We start from the raw sequence: 24,111 nt of genomic DNA on the forward strand, positions 1-24,111 counted from the left end.
AAGGAGTGGGCCTGGACGCGCTTGTCGGGGAGGGGCCGGGCCAGGCCGAGCAGTGACTCCGAGTTGCTTGGCCTGTAGGCCGGTCCGGTTGAGAAAATTGTAATGGTTTGGGGGAACTTTCCCACGGAGCTGTGAGCAAATGATAGCCGGAAGGGCAGAGTTAGAGGAAATGTACAGTGTGTGCCCCAGGATGACATTAGGATGTATTGATTCTCTTGGGTGGGGAGAAACTAGGCAAGGGGTTTGATAGAAGCAAAAACCTCTATGGCCAGTCTCTTCTGGAGGTTTCTAAGATGAAACGTGTTTGTATCCAACACATATAAAGAGACAGAGGAAAGTCTGCATGATTTCCAGAATACTCGTTTTGGCCGTTGTCAGAAAGGCCTAATCTAAAATGACAACAAGGAATGATGGCCTCACTCAGTCCTCTTTCCTCAAGTCTGGACTCAGTCGCTGAGGAACTATTGGATGAGCTTGCAGAAAATAATCAAACCAGACTTGTTAGTGCTTGTGTGAATTTTCCTTGGTCCTGTGTTGCTTGCTTCAGGAGTCATAGAGGCTGGGTGGCCCGGCAAGGACTTGTGCATTTGAGAACTGAGTTGACAGGTGCAGCGGAGACTTCTAAGACGGAAGGCCAAGATAAAAATGGCTTGGATGATTGTAACCTAAATAACCTTGAAGGATCTCCATTATAGTGCTGAGTTATTTCAGAAGTGTTTCTATGGTGTGAATATTCTAATTGGAAATTCAATTTGAAATGATCGGATCTTTTGGCAGACTGTTAATCGAGTTGACTGTTCCGGTGTTAACTTTTAGTTGCTTCTATTTGAAAAAAAAAAAAGTGTTTTTGTTTTGTTTTGTTTTGAGACAGAGTCTCGTTCTGTCGCCAGGCTGGAGTGCAGTAGCGCGATCTCGGCTCACTACAACCTCCGCCTCCCTGGTTCAAGCAATTCTCCTGCCTCAGCCTCCCGAGTAGCTGGGACTACAGGCAAGCGCCACCACGCCCAGCTAATTTTTGTACTTTTAATAGGGACGGGGTTTCAACATGTTGGCCAGAATGGTCTCGATCTCTTGACCTCGCGATCCGCTCGCCACGGCCTCCCAAAGTGCTGGGATTACAGGCGTGAGCCACTGCGCCCAGCCTGAAAAAAAAGGTTTTAAGAGTAGGATTTGAAAAGGAGACCGGGCGCGGTGGCCCACTCCTGTAATCCCAGCACTTTGGGAGGCCGAGGCGGGCGGATCACAAGGTCAGGAGATCGAGACCATCCTGGCTAACACAGTGAAACCCCGTCTGTACTAAAAATAACCAAAATTAGCCTGGTGTGGTGGCGAGCCCCTGTAGTCCCAGCTACTTGGGAGGCTGAGGCAGGAGAATGGCCTGAACCCGGGAGGCGGAGTCTCGCTCTGTCTCCCAGGTTGGAGTGCAGTGGCGTGATCTCGGCTCACTGCAATCTCTGCCTCCGAAGTTTAAGCAATTTTCCTGCCTCAACCTCCCAAGTAGCTGGGATTACAGGTATGCGACACCATGCCCAGCTAATTTTTTGGTATTTTTAGTCGAGACGGGAGTTCACCATGTTGGCCAGGCTGGTCTCGAACTCCTGACCTCCGGTGATCTGCCCGTATTGGCCTCCCAAAGTGCTGGGATTAGAGATGTGAGCCACTGTGCCCAGCCTTTAAGAGCATTTAATTTCTTGAGCATCCATGGATTGCAAGGCATTGGACAATAACCTTTGATATTAAACTGATTTCTTTAAGAAGTTTCAGTGCTATAAATGAGATTTAGATTTAGATTTAGAATATTCTCCGTCCCAGAGCACCCTGAAAGTACCTATTTCCCCTTTGCCATACTCTCATCTCCGTTAATACTCAACTCCTTGCATTATGGCTTCCATCCTTACCACTTCCCTGCAGTTGCCAGTAATGATTTCATCATGACCTGGCCCCTGAGGGCCTTTCCAGCTTCCTTTCTCCCACTTGAGTCTACAAACCCAATGCCCTATCATACCAGGCTCCTAAAATATGCTATTTCAGGCCTCTATGCCAAACCTGTTCCTCAGTCTGCAATGCCTCTTCTCGAGTGACAAAACTACATTACAGAAAAAAAAAAAAAATTTAGTCCAGGTACGGTGGCTCATGCTGGTAAATGCCTGTAATCCCAGCACTTTGGGAGGCCAAGGCAGGTGGATCACCTGAGGTCAGGAGTTCGAGACCAACCTGGCCAACATGGTGAAACCCCATCTATACTTAAACTACAAAAAAAATTAGCCAGGCATGGTGGTGGGCGCCTATAATCCCAGCTACTCAGGAGGCTGAGACAGAAGAATCACTTGAACCCAGGAGGCAGAGGTTGCAGTGACCCGAGATCACGCCACTACACTCCAACCTGGGCTACAGAGCAAGACTCTGCCTCAAAAAAAAAAAAATAAATAAATAAATATGAAGAAAAATAAAGACAAAATACCCAGAATTCTACCATACAAGCTAACTAATATTTGTATGTAAATGTATGTTTTTCTAAACCAAGCTTGTCCAATCCATGGCCTGCAGGCCGCATGTGACCCAGGACAGCTTTGAATGTGGCCTAACACAAATTCATAAACTTTCTTAAAACATTATGAGATATTTTTTAGCTTATTGGCTATCATTAGTGTTAGTGTATTTTATGTGTGGCCCAAGACAATTATTCTTCCAATGTGGCTTAGGGAAACCAAAAAATTGGACATCCTTGTTAAACTTTTTTGTTTTTTCTTTTCTTTTTTTTTTTTTTTTTTTTCTTTTTGAGATGGAGTTTCACTCTTGTTGCCCAGGCTGGACTGCAATGGCAGCGTCTCAGCTCACTGCAACCTCCACCTCCTGATTCAAGCGATCCTCCTGCCTCAGCCTCCCAAGTAGCTGGGATTACAGGCACCTGTCACCACGCTCGGCTAATTTTTGTATTTTTAGCAGAGACGAGGTTTCGCCATGTTGGTCAGGCTGGCCTCAAACTCCTGACCTCAGGTGATCTGCCCGCCTCGGCCTCCCAAAGTGCTGGGATTACAGGTGTGAGCCATCGCACACAGCCAAACCTTTTTCTTTATGTGCATTTGCTTCTAAAATGATCTGGATTTCGACTTCATTTGTAACATTTTGGTTGTTTTTTTTTTTACTTTTAGACAGCCTCCCTCTGTTGCCCAGGCTGTAGTGCAGTGCTGCAGTCATGGCTCACTGACGCCTCAACCTCCTGCTGGGCTCAGGTGATTCTCCCACCTCAGCCACCAGAATAGCTGGACTGCTGGTGCATACCACCAGACTTGGCTAATTTTTTTTTTTTTTTTTTTTTTTTGAGACAGTCTCCCTGTGTCACCCGGGCTATTGTGCAGTGGTGCAATCTCAGCTCACAGCAACCTCTGCCTCCCAGGTTCAAGTGATTTTCATATCTCGGCCTCCCAAGTAGCTGGGATTACAAGTGCACACCACATGCTGGCTAATTTTTAAAATGTTTTTAGTAGAGACAGGGTTTTACCATGTTGGCCAGGCTGGTCTCAAACTCCTGACCTCAAGTAATCTGCCTACCTTGGCCTCCCAAACTGCTGGGATTACAGGAATGAGCATGAGACTTGGCTAATTTTTAAAAAATTTTTTGTAGAGAGGAAGTCTCACTATGTTGCCCAGGCTGTGTAACTTTTTTTTTTAATTACTTGGGGGTTTTTCTTTTGTTATTTGTGTTTTGTTTTGAGGCACGTTTCACTGTCACCCAGGCTGGAATGCATTAGCATGATCACAGTTCACTGCAGCCTCGGCCTTGTGAGCTCAAGCAGATTTTCTCACCTCAGTCCCCCGAGTAGCTGGGTCTACAGGCACATGCCACCAAACCCAGCTAATTTTTCTATTTTGTTTGTAGAGGTGGATTTTCGCCATGTTGCCAAGGCTGGTCTCCAACTCTTGGGCTCAAGCAGTCCACTCACCCCAGTCTCCCACAGTGCTGGGATTACAGGGGAGAGCCACCACCCTATGTAACAATTTTTAATGGACAACAGTAGCTTTGGTTTTTGATACATCCATAGTTTAACCAGAGAGTTTAACCAAATTTCACCATCATAAATAATATTGTAGCACATGTCCTTGAAGCTGAATTCCTGTGCAAATTTATGTTCAATTCAGGAATTGTACTTTATCTTGGCATAGTACCTACCGTGGCGATATGCTTAGTGAAGGTACATTTAATTACAGTAGGATCATTGTGAAAAGCAGTGAATGCCAAAGGAGTTTTTATATTACTTTGCAATAATTGGTGAGCCTTTGATGATTATTGAATCCTTATATGTAACAAAAGTTCTGTTTTAGAAAGATGCTGGTGGTTTTTAGGGAGGAAAAGTAGGGAGTGGGGAGAGCATTAAGATGATACCATTTAGAATAATATGGTGGCTCGGCCGGGCGCGGTGGCTCACGCTTGTAATCCCAGCACTTTGGGAGGCCGAGGCGGGCGGATCACAAGGTCAGGAGATCGAGACCACGGTGAAACCCCGTCTCTACTAAAAATACAAAAAATTAGCCGGGCGTGGTTGTGGGCACCTGTAGTCCCAGCTACTCTGAGAGGCTGGAGGCTGAGGCAAGAGAATGGCGTGAACGCGGGAGGCGGAGCTTGCAGTGAGCCGAGATTGCGCCACTGCACTCCAGCCTGGGCGACAGAGCGAGACTCCGTCTCAAAAAAATAAAAATAAAAAAAATAATATGGTGGCTCTTCAGCAGGTGGGGGTAACTTGGATTGTAGTGGCTGTAGGAATCAAAGAAGTAAACACCAGGAATTGATGACTGATAGATTTCAAAGGAAAAAGAAGGCAAAACATTAGATATCTTCTTATTTTCAACAAGCAAGACTGGAAAAATGTGATTGATATTAATATACAAATAGAGAAATTAAGATACCTGATGATTTTGAGATGACTATAGGCAGGGATTGGGTCAGCCTGAGGGGAGGCCTGTGAAGTAAGAATGGTCTTTATATTGTTTTAAAGTTTTTTTTTTTGTTTTTTTTTTTTGAGACGAAGTCTCGCTCTGTCACCCAGGCTGGAGTGCAGTGGCGCAATCTCGGCTCACTGCAAGCTCCGCCTCCCGGGTTCACGCCATTCTCCTGCCTCAGCCTCTGTGAGTAGCTGGGACTACAGGCGCCGGCCACCACGCCCGGCTAATTTTTTGCATTTTTAGTAGAGACGGGGTTTCACCGTGGTCTCGATCTCCTGACCTCGTGATCTGCCCGCCTTGGCCTCCCAAAGTGCTGGGATTACAAGCGTGAGCCACCGCGCCCGGCCAGTTTTTTTTTTTTTTAAAAGAACAATATGCAGCAGAGACCAGTATGTACCCCATAAAGCCTAAAATATCTACTATCTTACTAGATACACGAAAAGTTTGTAGGGCATCAAACAGATATGTCTTCAAGGTTACAGTGAGTTATGACATGGGGCTGGTGTTTAGATGAGGGACAGGACCGGAAATACAGCCTAAATAGGTTTGATGGTTGAAATATACTTTTCAAATTTCAGCTCAAATGGTCTCCCCACTTTTTTTTTGTAAAGCCTTACCTATTTGGTAAAATGATTACATTGTCCTCCGTGTTTTCATAGACTTTGGCACATATTTTGTCACAGATACATCATTATATTTGTTAATGCAGAAGCTTTTTTCACATATTAGAAAACTTAATGTTCTTCAAAAAGCTATAAAATGATGATATATTGAATTCCATCATACACACTAGGAACAATTGGTTAGCAAAAAATTACTGCTTCTAAGCAAGTAATATGAAAGCACAGCCACCTACCTACATTTGAGAAGCAGCCTGAGAAGTGGTTCATAGCATGGATTCTGGAGGCAAAACTCTGGGATTAAATCACAGCTCTTTGTCACTTGGTAGTTGTACTACTTAGCATCTCTCTGCCCCATTTTCCTTATTAATGAAATGGGGATGTTAATATTGCAGCTTTCCTTAGAGGGTTGTTACGAGGATTAAATTAGTTGCTTTTTGTAAAGTCTTTGGAACAGTGTCTAGCACATAGTGATTTAAGTGTTTGCTCTTATGATGATTATGTTCATACATGAACACAAATCAATCTAAGGGTGAATGGCTTTTTTATTCGTGGATTATTCTTATTACCACTAACAGATAAATAGCTACATCTTATTCCTTCATTTTTACCTCCTTCTCATTTTCTATTGCAAGCTTTTTAATAGGCCCTCAAAAAATGCTTATTGAATACTCTACGTAAATGGACAGAGTTTTAGAAAACCCAACCTAAAGAAATTAAATGACTTGGGCTGGACGCAGTGACTCACACCTGTAATCCCAGCACTTTGGGAGGCCGAGGCAGGTGGATCACCCTGAGGTCAGGAGTTCACAACTAGCCTGGCCAACATGGTGAAACCCCATCTCTACTAAAAATACAAAAATTAGCAGGGCATGGTGGCACGTGCCTGTAATCCCAGCTACTCAGGAGGCTGAGACAGGAGAGTCGCTTGAACCCAGGAGGCAGAGGTTGCAGTGAGCCGAGATCACACCATTGCGCTCCAGCCTGGGCAACAAGAGCAAAACTCCGTCTCAAAAAAAAAAAGAAATTAAATAAATGACTTGATGACTTGTTGAAGATTTTACAGATATCTAGTGCCAGGATCCAGACCAGAACCCAAGCCTCTTGACCTTACTTCATTGTTCTTTATGTAATGTGATCTGAATCTAGTAGTACCGAATAAGAGAAAAGCAGGAGAGGTTTAAAGATTTTTACTATTTATAAAATCTGATCAGTATGTATAGAAGGGCAATCCATTTTGGGGTTCTCTTTTTTTTTAAGCTTTTTTTCTCAAGGTGCAATGAAAGCCTTCCACACTTTCTGTGTTGTCCTTCTGGTGTTTGGGAGTGTCTCTGAAGCCAAGTTTGATGATTTTGAGGATGAGGAGGACATAGTAGAGTATGATGATAATGACTTCGCTGAATTTGAGGATGTCATGGAAGACTCTGTTACTGAATCTCCTCAACGGGTCATAATCACTGAAGATGATGAAGATGAGACCACTGTGGAGTTAGAAGGGCAGGATGAAAACCAAGAAGGAGATTTTGAAGATGCAGATACCCAGGTGAGGTTCTTTTTATTAATTTCTTGGAAAAATTTGTAACTAGCACCTTTCCCAAACATTAAAATTAATCCTCAGGCTCAGGAGACCTTTACTGTCTGGAGTCTTCATTTTCATTCACTAGGTAGAGCTCTTCTAAGTGTTTTGTGGTAAGTTTCCACCTTTTACATTAACAGAATGAATTGTGTTCTTCTATTGAAACCCTGACTGGAGGAGGGGTTAGAGAATAAATACTGTTTGTGGGTGAGAATTGTATTATTTAGAACTTTGCAATTGGCTGGGCACGGTGGCTCATGCCTGTAATCCTGGCACTTTGGGAGGCCAAGGCAGGCAGATCACCTGAGGTCAGGAGTTTGAGACCAGCCTGGCCAACATGGTGAAACCCTGTCTCTACTAAAAATACAAAAATTACCTGGGCGTGGTGGTGCGTGCCTGTAATGCCAGCTACTTGGGAGGCTGAGCCAGGAGAATCGCTTGAACCTGGGAGGTGGAGGTTGCAGTGAGCTGAGATTGAGCCACTGCACTTCAGCCTGGGTAATAGAGCAAGATCTTGTCTCCAAAAAAAGAAAGAAAGAAAGAACTTTGCCATCAAAAGCATGGGGACTCATCATTTTGATGTTTTGGGTGACCCCCAGCTTTATTGAGGTGTAACTGACAAAAATTTATTTAAGGTGCACAACATAGTGTTTTGGTATACCTATACATACAATGTGAAGTGCTTATCACAAGCTAATTAACATAGTTGCCTCCGTGTGTGTGGGGGGGGGGGCGGTGAGAATACTTACAATCTATTCTCTTAGCAGATTTCAAGTCTATAATACATTATTATTATTAACTGTAGTCACCATGCTATACATTAGATCTCCAGAACTTTTTCATTTTAAGCTGAAATTTGTACCCAATCGTTTTGTTAAAAACATGTAACATCTGTTTTCTGTGCTTGCTGCTTACACATTCTGTTTTCCTCAACAAATGTTGCCAACAAAATGAGACACAGCTGCTGGTGACATTTGTAGAGGAAAACAAATGATGCCTCATTTTTGTAGGAGGGAGATACTGAGAGCGAACCATATGATGATGAAGAATTTGAAGGTTATGAAGACAAACCAGATACTTCTTCTAGCAAAAATAAAGACCCAATAACGATTGTTGATGTAGGTATCCAGGATTCTGAATTCCCAACTAAACAACAAAATGTCTTGTCATCAATCCCAGAAATAAAATTAATGATGTATAGCTGGTGTTAATGCAATAGTGGGAGCTGAGAAAGACATCAATTTTTCTGATAAAAATCAACACCTCTCTGTCTCAAAAAAAAAAAAAAAGTCAACACCTACAGAAGCAACCCCTATTCATCATTCTAGCACTTCTAGTTTTACTACTTATCAAGGAATAAGTAAAATTTATTCCTTGGTGATGTACAGCACATTGAATTTATTTGGGGGATTAAGGACCAAGTGTAATACAAAGGGCTTTCCAGCTTTTCATCCCATTTGATTGTCCTTATATTTCCTTAGAGAATCTTTTATAAAGCTAGCCTAGAAAAGTAAAATGGACCTATTTTTCAAAGTTTAACCTTATTCAATGACAGATATCTGAAGTATCCCTTCTGTTTATAGATTTTCTCATTCTTCCTCCCATGAGGTAGATTTCGTTCTTCAGTCTCAGCCAACACTTAATGGAATGATTTTGCTTTTTTAGGTTCCTGCACACCTCCAGAACAGCTGGGAGAGTTATTATCTAGAAATTTTGATGGTGACTGGTCTGCTTGCTTATATCATGAATTACATCATTGGGAAGAATAAAAACAGTCGCCTTGCACAGGCCTGGTTTAACACTCATAGGGAGCTTTTGGAGAGCAACTTTACTTTAGTGGGTAAGTGAGGTCAATGTCAGCCCAGCTTCTTGCTTGAAAACAATCTGGTAAGGATGATGTATTCCCGTCAGTATAAGCATCTAACTGCTTTCATGGAATACCAAAGAGGGTGCATTGTTTTTTCTCTCAAGGATTCCCCCTGCTCTTCTTTTTTTTTTTTAATTTTTATTTTTAATTTAATTTAATTTAATTATTATTATTACTATTTTTGAGATGGAGTCTCGCTCTGTCACCAGGCTGGAGTGCAGTGGCGTGATCTCGGCTCACTGCAGCCTCCACCTCCTGGGTTCAAGCGATTCTCCTGCCTCAGCCTCCCGAGTAGCTGGGACTACAGGCGTGCACCACCATGCCCTGCTCATTTTTGTATTTTTAGTAGAGTTGGGGTTTCACCACGTTGGCCAGGATGGTCTCAATCTCTTGACCTCATGGTCCATCCACCTCAGCCTCCCAGAGTGCAGGGATTACAGGTGTGAGCCACCGCACCCGGCCTTTTTATTTTTTTGAGGCAAGGTCTCACTCTGTTACCCAGGCTTGTGTGCAGTGGTGTGATTACAGTTCACTGCAGCCTCGACCTCCCAGGTTCGAGAGATCCTTCCATCTTAACCTTCTGAGTAGACAGGACTACAGGTACATGCTACCACACCCAGCTAATTTTTGTATTTTTTTTGTAGAGACAGAGTTTCATCATATTGCACAGGCTGGTCTCGAACTCCTGGGCTCAAGCAATCTGCCTGCCTTGGCCTCCCAAATTGCTGGGATTACAGGCGTGAGCTACTGCATCCAGCCTCAAGGATCCTGTTTTTTGGCCGGGTGCGGTGGCTCACACGTGTAATTCCACTGCTTTGGGAGGCCAAGGTGGGAGGATTATTTGGGGCCAGGAGTTTAAGACCAGTTTGGGCAACATACTGAGACCTTGTCTCTACAAATAAAATAAAATAAAAATTGGCCAGTCACAGTGGTGTGCTTCTGTGGTCCCAGCCACTTGGGAGGATGAAGTGGGAGAATTGAGCTCAGGAGTTTGAGGCTGCAGTGATACAGGATCATGCTCCTGCACTCCAGCCTGGGTGACAGAATGAGACCCTGTTTCTAAAAATAAGAATATATTGTATTTAATAATTTTCTCATCTTTCATGAGTCAGCAGTAAAATTGCTAAACAGCTTCTGTTTAGTATAATGTAATCGATGTTTTCAAAACAAGTTGATAAAATTCTGACGGAAACCAGGAAAGTTTGACATTTTAGGTAGCTTGATAAATGCTCTCAATTCATCTTTTAGAAATTGAAAGTCCCTCAAAATTCCCTTAGAATCTGGACACTTGAGTTTTGGATCCACTGCTGAAATATACACTGAAGGACTTCAAGGAACCTCTATAGTTGTGCAATGTAGGGAATGAGGTGGACTAACCTCACATTCACCTATTTGGCATTTAGCACCTTATTTCTCTTTAATAGTAAGCATGTATCCACCTGCTCTGCAGCACAGTAGTGTTTATATATTATGCTAGATACTTTGCATACAGTGTTTCTTATTTACTTTTTGTAAAAACACTGTCAGTTGGCTATAGTTGCAGTTTTCCTAAGGAGGAAACAGAAGGGCAGAAATGTTAAAACTTATCTAAGCTATTAAATTGCAACCAAGATATCTTTATCTACCTGTTTGCAAAGTCCACCCTGTCTCCACTATACCATAGTATTTCAGAGTATGTTTTGACCAAGAAATTAAAAAAAAATAAAATAAAATAAGCAGCTTTGGCTCCTTCTACTTCCCCTTGCTTGTTTTCATTTGGTGTATCAGTCTGTTTTCCCTTGTGAGGTTGAGCAATTTCTTTTGTATACTTAATGAATTAAATGAAGAGAAAAGGTATTGGAATTTGAGCTTTTTTCTAGATTTAAAATACAACTCTTAATACCATTAGTAAGACCCAGTTATCATTTTGCATTGGAAAAGAAAGCTTGGTTAAAGTTAATTCATAGGAGACATAGTGAGGAATTGTTGAGTAGTTTGTATTAATGGTATTTTTTATTCACTCCATAGGAGGTTTTTTTTTTAATTTTGACAGAGATATTTCCACTGATTTTTTTCCCATTTTGTATGTACTCTGAGAGACTTATACTCCAAGCTGATCATCATTAAACTGACAAGCATGTGGTTAGAATCCATATTTCTTCTAATACAGATAATAGTTTTAAAAGTAAAAGGAACAGTGCTAATCTATTTTAGTCCCTGTCCAAACAGAGTTCTATGAGACAGCAAAGTATTGCTACTCTGAAGCTATGATCATTTTGTGGTCAGGGTAGAGGAACGTGAGGTATTCGGCCTTTTTTTTTTTTGAGACGGAGTCTCGCTCTGTCATCCAGGCTGGAGTACAATGGTGTGATTTCAGCTCACTGCAATCTCCGCCTGCCGGGTTCAAGCTATTCTCCTGCCTCAGCCTCCTGAGTAGCTGGGACTACAGGTATGCGCCACCATGCCCGGCTACTTTTTTTTTATAATTTTTTTTTTTTAGTAGAGACGGGGTTTCACCATGCTGGCCAGGCTGATCTTGAACTCCTGACCTCGTGATTCACCCGCCTCAGCCTCCCAAAGTGCTGGGATTACAGGCATGAGCCACCACCCCCGGCCCGGCCTCGACATTTTTTGTTGAGTCACATTAAGTGGTTTTACCCCTAGGGGATGATGGAACTAACAAAGAAGCCACAAGCACAGGAAAGTTGAACCAGGAGAATGAGCACATCTATAACCTGTGGTGTTCTGGTCGAGTGTGCTGTGAGGGCATGCTTATCCAGCTGAGGGTAAGTAGGAAACTTCTTGTACGATATATATCTTCCCTTAATTTTGTCCAGCTGTGATTCCCAGCCCCCCAATTCAGCATCTTAGCCCTTCATGTTTGACATAAAATGAGGTCTAAAAGCGATATTTATAGTAACTGGCAAATGTGTCGTAAAGCATATTTGATGAAGCATTTGATTCTCCTCCAAGGCCTTTTTTTTATACTAAGTAGGAGTTGCAGTTGGATTTACTTGCTTCTCTCATTTTTTTCAGTTCCTCAAGAGACAAGACTTACTGAATGTCCTGGCCCGGATGATGAGGCCAGTGAGCGATCAAGTGGTATGTATTCTTCCCGCTGGTTTTCTGTGTACAGACTGAATTATTTGTTTTCTTTCTTTTCTTTTTTCTTTTTTTTTGATGGAGTCTCACTCTGTTGCTCAGGCTGGAGTGCAATGGCATGATCTTGGCTCACTGCAACCTCTGCCTCCCGTATTCAAGCAATTCTCCTGCTTCAGCCTCCCAAGTAGCTGAGATTACAGATGCCCACCACCACGCCTGGCTAATTTTTGTATTTTTAGGAGAGTCGGGGTTTCACCATGTTGGCCAGGCCAGTCTCGAACTCCTGACCTCAAGTGATCCACCCACTCTGGCCTCCCAAAGTGCTGGGATTATAGATGTGAGCCATCACGCCTGCCCCAGACTGAATTATTTCCTGGAGCTTTTTCCATTTCTGCCTGGATTGTGTTTGGAGTTTCTGGCAATTTATGTTCCTTGACAAAAAATGGACCCTTTTTCTCCTTGGACAGAGCATCATCTTCCACTCTGTGCAATTGTCAGCAGGCCTTCATGGGCCTTTTGGTGGGAAAGAGGTGATACTCTGTCACCACATAGATCGATGGAGTTAGCCTTGACAATAGAGGGCAAAGCAATTGTGACAGGTAGTGGCCCTCATGGGTAACTTGGCTCCTTGTATATGTTTTTATCTTTGGCAGATAGCTGGGTTTCTTCTCAAATATGTTTTGCTTCAAATAATACATTTCTGGCCGAATAAGCTCAGTCATGATCTGAGGACCTTACGTTTGGTGTATCTTCTTTCCTTTATTAAATCAATATGTTTATCTGCAAATTGTGTCCTTCGTCACAAATACCACATTCCTTCTTCGTTTTTTTTTTTTGTTTTTTTTTTTTTTTTTGAGACAGAGTCTTGCTCTGTTGCCAGGCTGGAGTGCAGTGGCGCAATCTCGGCTCACTGCAGTCTCTGCCTCCTGGGTTCAAGTAATTCTCCTGCCTCAGCCTCCCGAGTAGCTGGGACTACAGGCGCCCGCCACCACTCCCGGCCAATTTTTTGTATTTTAGTAGAGATGGGGTTTCAGCATGTTGGCCAGGATGGTCTCGATCTCCTGACCTCGTGATCCGCCTGCCTTGGCCTCCCAAAGTGCTGGGATTACAGGCATGAGCCACTGTGCCCAGCCTCTTCATTATTTCAATAAATAATTATGCTGGCTCCCACTGCTACAAGAAACAAAAATATAAAAGACAGTTTTTTTCTTTTCTATAATAGAACAAGAGATAGATATGTATATGTGAAAGTGTGAAATAGTATTTGGTTAGTAAGTGCTTTGTTAGTGATGTAAATTAGGTACTTTGAAATGTTATTGGATTGAAAATCATTGTTTTATATATATATATATTTTTTCTTTTTGGAGACAGAGTCTCACTCTATCACCCAGGCTGGAGTGCAATGGCTTGACCTCGGCTCACTGCAACCTCCACCTCCCGGGTTCAAGCGATTCTCCTGCCTCAGCCTCCCAAGTAGCTGGGATTACAGGCGCCTGCCACCATGCCCAGCTAATTTTTGTATTTTTAGTAGAGACAGGGTTTCACCATGTGGTCAGGCTGGTCTCGAGCTTCTGACCTCAGGTGATCCACCCGCCTCAGCCTCCCAAAGTTCTGGGATTACAGGGAAGAGTCACTGCACCCAGCCCCACTGTTATATTTTAAAGGTCTCATTTTTGCTTGTAAACCTGTATTTTTATTTTAATTTTTCTAATATGGCCATGATGACTTAGTCCACTAAAATTTAGAGTCCTATCAGTTAATATTTCTGTCATCCTTTCTCCCACCAACTGCCATCTTATTAGGAGGAAAGTTTGCTGTATCCTCAGCCATCTTTTTGTAGAAATTATTCTTTAAAAGTGTTTTAGTCATTTTCAGTTCTCATTCCCTCTCTCTCTCTCTCCTGCTAAGAGAAATCGCTTCAACAAATACGTGGCTCTTTATATTTTATTTGCCCCTTTCTTTGGAATTCTGTTTAAGGTTTGCTTTGTGTCATTTCCCATCAACGATGGAAGAGCAGAAAACGTTTTCTTTTACAGCTGCCATCTTACCAATTCTTTTCCTCTATTAACATTTTCTTTCTTTCATATACTAAAAATTATTTCACCCAAGCATTTAAAGATGTAATTAATATAACAAATATATCATATCAGACTCTTTTAGGCTTATAATTTTTTATCTTTCTGGCCCAGTCAGAGTACTTGTCTGGGCTGTTTTCCAATACAAACAGCCAATTCTCAGATTCTCTGTATACCAACTGGGTATCCCACAATTGAATTCAATAATAATAATAATAATTCTTTTTAATTTTGTAGATTTAAATTTTTTTTTCTAGAGACCGAGATTTGCTGTGTTGCCCAGGCAGTTCATGTTGCCCTGGCCTTAAATGATCCTCTCACCTGGGCCTCCCAAAGTGCTGCGATTACAGGCATGAGCCACTGTGCCCAGCCTCAATTTCGTTCTGATACTATCTACCTGGAGTTAGCTTCAAATCCTACAGATTAAAGGGCTCAGCCCCACAAGACTGCCCCACTTCAGATGCAGTCGAATGTCCCAGGTTACCCATACTACCATCTGGACTTCTGACCAACTAACTATTAATCAGGGGTTCCTATGACCTCCCCTCTCAACCAATAATTTGTTAGAATGGCTCATAGAACTTGAAAAAACACTTATATTTACTGGTTTATTATAAGGGATAAAACTCAGGAATAGCCAAATGAAAGAAAGACATAGGAAGAAACAGGGTTGGGAGTCATTTGGAGCTTTCATGCCCTCCCTGAGCACACCACTCTCCCAGCAGGTTGGTATGTTCACCAGCTTGGACGCTCTCTAAATCTTGTTCAAGAGTTCTTGTAGAACTCAGTTTCATCCTCCCTCTCTTTTCCGGAGGTAAGGGCAAGGCTGAAGGTCTCTACCCTCTAAGCGCTTGGTTTTTCTGGTTATCAGCGCCATCCTGAGGCTAACTAGGGTCTACGTTAAGTCACCCCATTAGAATAAACTCAGGTGTGATTAAAAGGGGCTCAGTATAAGTAATAAAAGATACTCTTGTTATTCAGGAAATTCAAAGGGCTTTAGGAGCTCTGTGCCTGAAACCTGGGATAAAAACCAAATATATTTCAGTTTATTCCACATTATTCCATTTAGGTTTTGTTTGTTTTTTATTTTTGGACTTGAGTGCTCCTGTGTGAAGTATGGAGTGTATTTGTGTTCTATTACTACATAGCAAATTACCCAAATTTAGCAGCTTAAAACAACAGTCATTTATTATGTTACAGTTTCTGCAGGTCAGAAGTGCAGCATGTATTGAGTGGGTCCTCTAGGGTTTTAACAGGCTGAAATCAAGATGTCATTCAGGTTAGAGTTCTCTGAAGCTTAGGGTCCTCTTAACGTCATTTGAGTTGTTGGCAGAATTCAGTTCCTTGTGGGTGTAGGTTCTTGTTTTCCTTTCCTTTTTTTTTTTTTTTTAAATTTTTTTGAGACAGGGTCTTGCTCTGTCACCTAGCATGGAGTGCACGATCGTCACTTACTACAGCCTCCACCTTTTGGGGCTCAATCGATCCTCCTGCCTCAGCCTCTTGAGTAGCTGGGACTACAGGCATGCACCACAATGCCTGGCTAATTTTTTTTTTTTTTGTACAGATGGGTCCCATTATGTTGCCTAGGCTGGTCTTGAACTCGTGGGCTCAAGCCATCTTCCTCCTTTTGCCTCCTAAAGTGCTAGGATTACAGGTGTGAGCCACCATGCCTGGCCTTTTCTTTCTTTTTTAGAGATTGGGTCTGGTCTCAAACTTCTGGCATCAAGCAGTCATGCCTCAGCCTCCCAGGTAGCTAGGCTTAAAGGCACGAACTACCGTGGTCCCTATTTTCTTGCTAGCTGTCAACTGGGAACCACTCAGTTCCTAAAGGCCACCCTTAGGTCTTTACCATATGTCCCCTACCGCCAACCTTCCCACAAGCCCTTTCATATTTTGACTTTCTTCTTCAAGTAGGGCTATAGTCCCTTTTAAGGACTTGCTTGATTAGGTTGGATACACCCAAGGTAATGTCCCTTTTGGTTAATTCACAGTCAGCTGATTAGGGACCTTCTGCCATAAAACAGCCTGATTATGGGGGTAATATTCCATCATATTTGCAAATCCCAATCACTTAAAGGGAGAGTATATGCACCAGTGGGGAGGGAATCTTAAGGATCATTTAGAAATCTGCCTATCACAGAACCTAACAGGTGAATTTTGTTGTGTTTTACATTTTTTTAAAAGCAAATAAAAGTAACCATGAATGATGAAGACATGGATACCTACGTATTTGCTGTTGGCACACGGAAAGCCTTGGTGCGACTACAGAAAGAGATGCAGGATTTGGTATGTCCAGGTTGCTCCAACTCAAATATACATAGAACTGTGTCTTGTTAGCACATACATATTCAGCTTCATTGCATAATAAAAGGTCATATCTTACTTTCAATTACTTCTTCCTCTAGAGTGAGTTTTGTAGTGATAAACCTAAGTCTGGAGCAAAGTATGGACTGCCGGACTCTTTGGCCATCCTGTCAGAGATGGGAGAAGTCACAGACGGAATGATGGATACAAAGGTAAATGCGACAGAAGACATACATTTGCCAGGCCTTGGCATTTACAGGACGCTCTCCCTAAAAGTCTCATTGTACAAGTTCATCATTTTATGGCAATGTACTAGTTTTACATTCCTTTCCCACACAAATATTAAAATACCTCTTTAAGCAATAAATTAGCTTGTCAAAAGGACAATTTGATTAGTCAAGAAGTTATCTAAATCAAGAGCAAATTGTTCCTGGGATTGCTAATGACTTTCAGGTTTTTTTGAAAAAGGAATATAGCTTCTAATCTTTTTCGTCATGTCATTTAGTCTTTTTTTTTTGAGCTCCAGTTTGTGTGGGAGAAGAGGGATGTGTAGAGAACCCTCCTCCTTTGTTTTTAAAAAGATGGGGTCTTGAGATATTGCCCAGGCTGGAGTGCAGTGGCTATTCATGTGTGTGATAGAATTCACTGCAGCATCAAACTTCTGGGCTCAAGTGTTCCTCCTGCCTCAGCAAGAGCCCACTATTGTGCCTGGCTGAGAGAGCCATTTCTTTTTTTTTTTTTTTTTAATTGAGGCTAAGCCAAGCTGTTTTTTTTTTTTTTTTTTTTTTGAGACGGATCTTCCAGTGGCGCAATCTCGGCTCACTGCAAGCTCCGCCTCCCAGGTTCATGCCATTCTCCTGCCTCAGCCTCTCCGAGTAGCTGAGACTACAGTCGCTCGCCACCACGCCCAGCTAATTTTTTGTATTTTTAGTAGAGACGGGGTTTCATCGTGGTCTCGATCTCCTGACCTCGTGATCCGCCCGCCTCGGCCTCCCAAAGTGCTGGGATTACAAGTGTGAGCCACCACACCCGGCCGAGAGCCATTTCTTTCTATTGGTTGTGTAATGGTAACAGATCTTAGTATCATAAGAATACAGGATAACTCAGAGATGGTTATAAATGTAAGTTCAAGGTGACATGTTTATAAAGGATCCCTTGAAATTATTTTAGGTGTTATCTTTATGCTTTCATTCTTGTTTCGACCATTATTTTGAGAAATATTTTTAGCTGCTCGATAAGAATCTTAATCATTGGTATGACTAAAAAGGAGTACTACTTTTTTTTTTTTTTTTTTTCTTAGTAGAGATGGGGTTTCGCTGTGTTGGCCAGGCTGGTCTGGAATTCGTGGCCTCAAGTGATCCACCCACCTTGGCCTCCCAAAGCGCTTGGATTACAGGCATGAGCCACTGTGCACAGCCTGGAGTACTACTTTAATTCTAAAGAGATTCCCTATCTTATTGAAATTTAATTTTTAAAAAGCTTTAGCCTTGTCCACGTGCTGTGATTCACACTTGTAATCTCAACACTTTGGGTGGCGGAGGCAGGAGAATCACTTGAGTCCAGGGATTCAGGACTAGCCTGGGCAACATAGTGAGACCCTGTCTCTACAATAAAAAAATTAGCCAGGGCCGGGCGCGGTGGCTCACGCTTGTAATCCCAGCACTTTGGGAGGCCGAGGCGGGCGGATCACGAGGTCAGGAGATCGAGACCACGGTGAAACCCCGTCTCTACTAAAAATACAAAAAATTAGCCGGGCGTGGTGGCGGGCGCCTGTAGTCCCAGCTACTCGGAGAGGCTGAGGCAGGAGAATGGCGTGAACCCGGGAGGCGGAGCTTGCAGTGAGCCGAGATTGCGCCACTGCACTCCAGCCTGGGCGACAGAGCGAGACTCCGTCTCAAAAAAAAAAAAAAAAAAAAATTAGCCAGGTGTGGTGGTGTGTTCCTTTAGTCCCAGCTACTCAGGAGGCTGAGGCATAAAGATCACTTGAGCCCAGGAGATTAAGGCTACAGTAAGCTATGATTGTGCCACTGCACTCCAGCCTGGGCAAGAGAGCAAGACCTTGTCTCAAAAAATAAATAAATAAAAAGCAGTGAACACACTTTGGTCTTAATGAATGACATTGTACAAAAGTAAGGATTGAAGGGTGAATTTCTTTTTTTTTTTTTTTTCTTTTTTTTTTGAGACAGAGTTTTGCTCTGTCGCCCAGACTGGAGTACAGTGGCGTGGTCTCTGCTCATAGCAACCTTCACCTCCCGGGTTCAAATGCTTCTCATGCCTCAACCTCTTGGATAGCTGGGGTTACAGGCACATGCCACCATGCCCGGCTAATTTTTTGTATTTTTAGTAGAGACGGGGTTTCACTGTGTTGGCCAGGCTGATCTCAAATTCTCAAACTCCTTGCCTCAAGTGATCCACCTGCCTCCCAAAGTGCGGGGATTACTGGCGTGAGCCACTGCACCCAGTCTCAAAGAGTGAATATCTTTATGAAAAAAGGGAAATGCATTAAACCTTGCTTTTAAAAAATATTATTTTCTTTTTTTCAGATGGTTCACTTTCTTACACACTATGCTGACAAGATTGAATCCATTCATTTTTCAGACCAGTTCTCTGGTCCAAAAATTATGCAAGAGTACGTATAAGATAAAATTGTTGAAATTAATTTTCCTCACTAGCTTTCTGTGTTGAAACACCTGTAACGTGCTTCTGCAATATCCCTTACCAAATGTGTGAAGGAAGTTGGTGACAGGCCTCCACATTTTCCTTTGCTTTGACTGCATGCATCATAAGAGGTCATTGTAAACCTATGGGAGAGAAATGAGCCTCCCCTATCCCAGTTTGTATGTGTCCCTGCATGTTTGCGCCACTGACTCAGTGAGGTGGTTGGGAATCTTACAGAATGGCTGGTATTAATAAAATGCAGTGGGTTTTTTGTTTTGTTTTGAGACACTGTCTCGCTCTGTTGCCTAGCTGGAGTGCGGTGGCGCAATCTTGGTTCACTGCAACCTCTGCCTCCCAGGTTCAAGCAATTCTCCTGTCTCAGCCTCCTGAGCAGCTGGGATTACAGGCGTGCACCACCACGCTCGGCTAATTTTTGTATTTTTAGTAGAGATGGGGTTTCACCATGTTGGTCAGGCTGGTCTCGAACTCCTGACCTCGTGATCCACCTGCCTTGGCCTCCCAAAGTGCTGGAATTATAAGCATGAGCCACCATGCCCCAGTCCATAGGTTCTTTTTTTATAATAATTTGTGTGTGATGTTTGACTTATGTCTGATTGCAAATCTGTGTGTTTTGTAATTTATGGCCTTTTCTGGCTTCCCTCTTTGAATAGTTAGGTGATTGTATCCTACCCTAGCATAGAAGACCACAACGTCCATAGGGTTTCTAGCTTTATAGTAATACTGTTCAGGAGTACATATTCAGGACTTGGATTTGTTCTTTGAATTCACAGCCTGTCTCAGGAGAGCTTATTTATTTACCTTTATGCTCGGTTTGAAACTGGTTCTGACTAAATTTTTAGTTAAAGACTACCCTCTGATATGCTATGGAGTTGAGCACAATTCAAGCCAATCTGGATTTTAGTTGTGTACTAAGATTACTCAGGTCCTTATGCCTCTAGATAATGCTGCATCATCCTTGTCTTGCTCAACTCAATGGCACTGAGGACAGTGTTTCACCTTGTAGCATTCATCATGCTTTTTAAATATGAGATGGAGGGCAATTGATAGTCAAAGGATTCATATAGGCAGAGATTACAAAGGACTCTTCAATGACAGAACTAAATTATATATGCTATAGTAGATTATCCCTAAATTTATTCTGAGCCTAACTCAAAAATAAGATAATAAGATGCCTTGTTATAGGAAGATAGGAGTTGGAAATAAAACGTAAAAATCCATCAAAATAAGCAAAAATGTTATCTAAAATATGGGCCTCATACTTAAATATAGGCTCATTTCTGGCTCCCCAAGTGAGATGGAATATACCCTTGCCTGGAGGGAACATCACTGGAGGTGTTCAGGTATAGGATAAAGATCACTTGAGAATGCATCCATCAGATAGACAAGTGGACCAGATGACCTGTAAAGCTCCTTTGGGCTCTGAGATTATATTTGACTTGGGTATGCCAAGCCAAATACTGTGCTGATTATATGCAGGTATCTGTTCATCTAAGTGTATTGGGTGACTTGTGTACATGGAAAACATCTTTCTTGTATTCTTTCTTAATTGCCTTTTCTTTTATGACAGGGAAGGTCAGCCTTTAAAGCTACCTGACACTAAGAGGACACTGTTGTTTACATTTAATGGTAAGTATTCTGGGTCCTTTCTAGGTTCTTAGTCTTCTCTGAGATGACCTTAAGGAGAGTATTGTTTCCTCCTAAATGATAGCTTTAAAACTACGTCAAAACTATAAGCCTATGCTTGCTTACTGATTTCTAGATTTCTTCAAGAAGAAATTACCTATTATATATTTTAATTTATATTTTCTGCTGCATTTTAACTAACTAACAAACTTAGAGAAATGAGTCTGTTAAGATAAAAAAAAAAAAAAAAAGAGTTGGGTGACCTGGAAATATTAATGCTACCATTAACTCAGTAGGAAAAATGGCTTTGTTTTCCAGTACCTGGCTCAGGTAACACTTACCCAAAGGATATGGAGGCACTGCTACCCCTGATGAACATGGTGATTTATTCTATTGATAAAGCCAAAAAGTTCCGACTCAACAGAGAAGTAAGACCCAATGCCTATATTATATAAATTGGCACCTTTTTTTGTTTCTTCTCAAGGGGTAGGGCAGCTATCAATGATTTAAGTGACTGAATTTTTGCTAGTTAATTTAGAAGTGCCAAATGGGAGTAGTTTTATGAAAGAATGCTAAACGGGATTTTGCTGCTGTTAACTAGAAGTGGATTTCTTATAAAATACTTTGTTTCTTGGGGAAGGGCAAACAAAAAGCAGATAAGAACCGTGCCCGAGTAGAAGAGAACTTCTTGAAACTGACACATGTGCAAAGACAGGAAGCAGCACAGTCTCGGCGGGAGGAGAAAAAAAGAGCAGAGAAGGAGCGAATCATGAATGAGGAAGATCCTGAGAAACAGCGCAGGCTGGAGGTTAGACAAACTTGTCTTATCACTGGGGTAAAACTATGATTTGTAAGGTTGACTGCTTGTGTTCTGTTGGTTGTTAAGGTAATCTTTGTAGGCTAAAAGTTTAGCATTTTCTCAACATTTGGGACATTATGTCAATTGATAACACTATAAAGAATAATAATCCTTCCTGTTCAAGCCGTGCCACACTGAGTCTGTGAACATGAAAAATTATCAGTATTATCCTGTTCCCCCAGCACAGCACAATTTCATTTTGAAAATTCCATTATCAGTTTTCAAGCCAAACACTTTGGTAGAAAGCAATTAGAAATTTTAATAGAAGGCAGCACATGTGCCCTATTATCTAAATAAACTTGTTATGTAAAATTAAAAATCTGATTATAGAATTAGAGATTTCCAATATTTTTGTTTTCTGTTTTTTACCTAACTAGAATCTCAAACTCAAAAGCTTTTGGGTGTAGTATGTTATATTTGAAAGCTCAGTATGATCTGATATGTTTCTGAAATAAGATGCCATAGTCCAGCTCTAAATTTTTTTTTTTTTTTTTTTGAGATGGAGTCTCGCTCTGTCACCCAGGCTGGAGTGCAATGGCGCAATATTGGCTCAGTGCAATCTCCGCCTCCCGGGTTCAAGCATTCTCCTGCCTCAGCCTCCCAAGTATCTGGGACTACAGGTGTGCACCACTCAGTTCTAAAATTTTAGACCTCGTAAATGCTGGTCAAAAAAGAGAACAAAGGCCAGGCACAGTGGCTCACGCTTGTAATCCCAGCACTTTGGGAGGCTAAGGCAAGCAGATGGCTTGAGCCCAGGAGTTCAAAACAAGCCTGGACAACATCATGAGACCTTGTCTCTACTAGTAAAAAAAAAAAAAAAATTAGCTGTGCATAGTGGTGCACACCTGTAGTCCCAACTACTTGGGAGACTGAGGTGGAACGATTACCTGAACCTGGGAGATTGAGGCTGCAGTGAGCTATGATCACGCCACTGCACTCTAGCCTAGGTGGCCAAAAAAAAGGAGGGAGAGGACAGGCCGGGCGTGGTGGCTCACGCCTGTAATCCCAGCACTTTGGGAGGCCAAGGCGGGAGGATCACAAGGTCAGGAGTTCGAGACCAGCCTGACCAACATGCTGAAACCCCATCTCTACTAAAAACAAAGAAAAAATTAGCTGGGCGTGGTGGCGCACGCCTGTAATCCCAGCTACTCAGGAGGCTGAGGCAGGAGAATTGCTTGAACCTGAGAGGCAGAGGTTGCAGTGAGCAGGGATCGAGCCACTGCACTCCAGCCTGGGTGACAGAGGGAGACCCCGTCTCAAAAAAAAAAGAGGGAGAGGACACAGTTCTGGAAGATGTGAATTTTAATAAGAATAATCTTGAGATAATTGAAGAATATTTTTAGGAGCAAAGGGGTCACATGTCCAAGAAAATGTGAGCTGCTGTGCGGGCCTGCATTTGACAGCAGTGTCATTAATGCTGTTGAGTGAACTGCCCAGGATACTGCAGGCCTGTCATCATCATCTTACCCCTTTTATCATTTTTTTGTTTTATTTGTCTTGGTTTAGTGATAGATATTTTTCCCCCGAAAATGTAGCTCTATGTTTATGCAGTCTTCTTTATAAATAAATACGGCTTTTTATGTACATGTGAAGAATCTACATAGGAATCATTAATAGGTAATGCCTTTCATTTTTCTGTAAAAAAGGAAGTTCTACATTTCTTTCTAAGGTTTGAAACTATAATGAGTTAAAGGAAGAGGGGGCCTGAAACTTAACCTGAGTCGGATTGTAAGCTTCTTGTAGATGTAAATCATTTAATTTTTTTGAACTACCACTTTATAGTATCTGGTCTGGGTACCTTGTAAAAAGATCTGGTGAACTCGATAGAACAACCCACCCAACCCCCTCTATATATATCATATATCCTCTGTATATGATATGAAAGCTCCTTTTTTTCTTTTATTTTTATTTCTATTTTTGAGACAGGGACTTGCTCTGTTGCCCAGGCTAGAGTACAGTGGCAAAATCGTAGCTCGCTGCAGCTTCGAACTCCTGGGCTCAAGCCATCCTCCCGTCTCGGCCTCCCAATATGCTGGGAATACAGGTGTGAGCCACTGTGCCCAGCCAGAGAGCTCCTCTTCACTCACATCTTTTCAAAAACTAGTTATTAATTTTTTTTTTTTTTTGAGACAGAGTCTCGCTCTTTCACCAGGCTGGAGTGCAGTGGCGCAATCTCAGCTCATTGCAGCCTCCGCCTCCCGGGTTCAAGTGATTCTTCTGCCTCAGCCTCAGGACTACAGGCACATGCCACCATGCTCAGCTAATTTTTGTATTTTTAGTAGAGATGGGGTTTCACCATGTTGGTCAGGATGGTTTCGATCTCTTGACCTCGTGATCCACCTGCCTCAGTCTCCCAAAGTGCTGGGATTACAGGCGTGAGCCACCGTGCCAGGTCTTTTTTTTTTTTTTTTTTTTTTCTTATTCTGGTAGTGGGGAAATGGTATCCCACTTGTTTTGTATTTTTTGATTTTTTTTTTTTTTTTTTT

General features: G+C 42.2%; 1 protein-coding gene across 1 annotated transcript in view; it reads left to right on the forward strand.

Moving 5' to 3' along the window:
* CCDC47 (coiled-coil domain containing 47) overlaps nt 1–24,111 on the forward strand; it is a 33,589-nt gene that overhangs the window by 213 nt on the left and 9,265 nt on the right. Inside the window, exons 2-12 of the mRNA XM_032138690.2 lie at nt 6,822–7,104; nt 8,148–8,255; nt 8,803–8,977; nt 11,648–11,769; nt 12,020–12,085; nt 16,345–16,446; nt 16,566–16,676; nt 19,008–19,093; nt 20,711–20,769; nt 21,085–21,194; nt 21,407–21,574. Of these exons, the coding sequence (XP_031994581.1) occupies nt 6,841–7,104; nt 8,148–8,255; nt 8,803–8,977; nt 11,648–11,769; nt 12,020–12,085; nt 16,345–16,446; nt 16,566–16,676; nt 19,008–19,093; nt 20,711–20,769; nt 21,085–21,194; nt 21,407–21,574 (1,371 nt within the window). The 5' untranslated portion in view covers nt 6,822–6,840. The remainder of the gene's footprint in view (nt 1–6,821; nt 7,105–8,147; nt 8,256–8,802; nt 8,978–11,647; nt 11,770–12,019; nt 12,086–16,344; nt 16,447–16,565; nt 16,677–19,007; nt 19,094–20,710; nt 20,770–21,084; nt 21,195–21,406; nt 21,575–24,111) is intronic.

Source organism: Hylobates moloch, unplaced genomic scaffold, assembly GCF_009828535.3.
Source record: "Hylobates moloch isolate HMO894 unplaced genomic scaffold, HMol_V3 SCAFFOLD_19, whole genome shotgun sequence".
NCBI lineage: Eukaryota > Metazoa > Chordata > Mammalia > Primates > Hylobatidae > Hylobates > Hylobates moloch.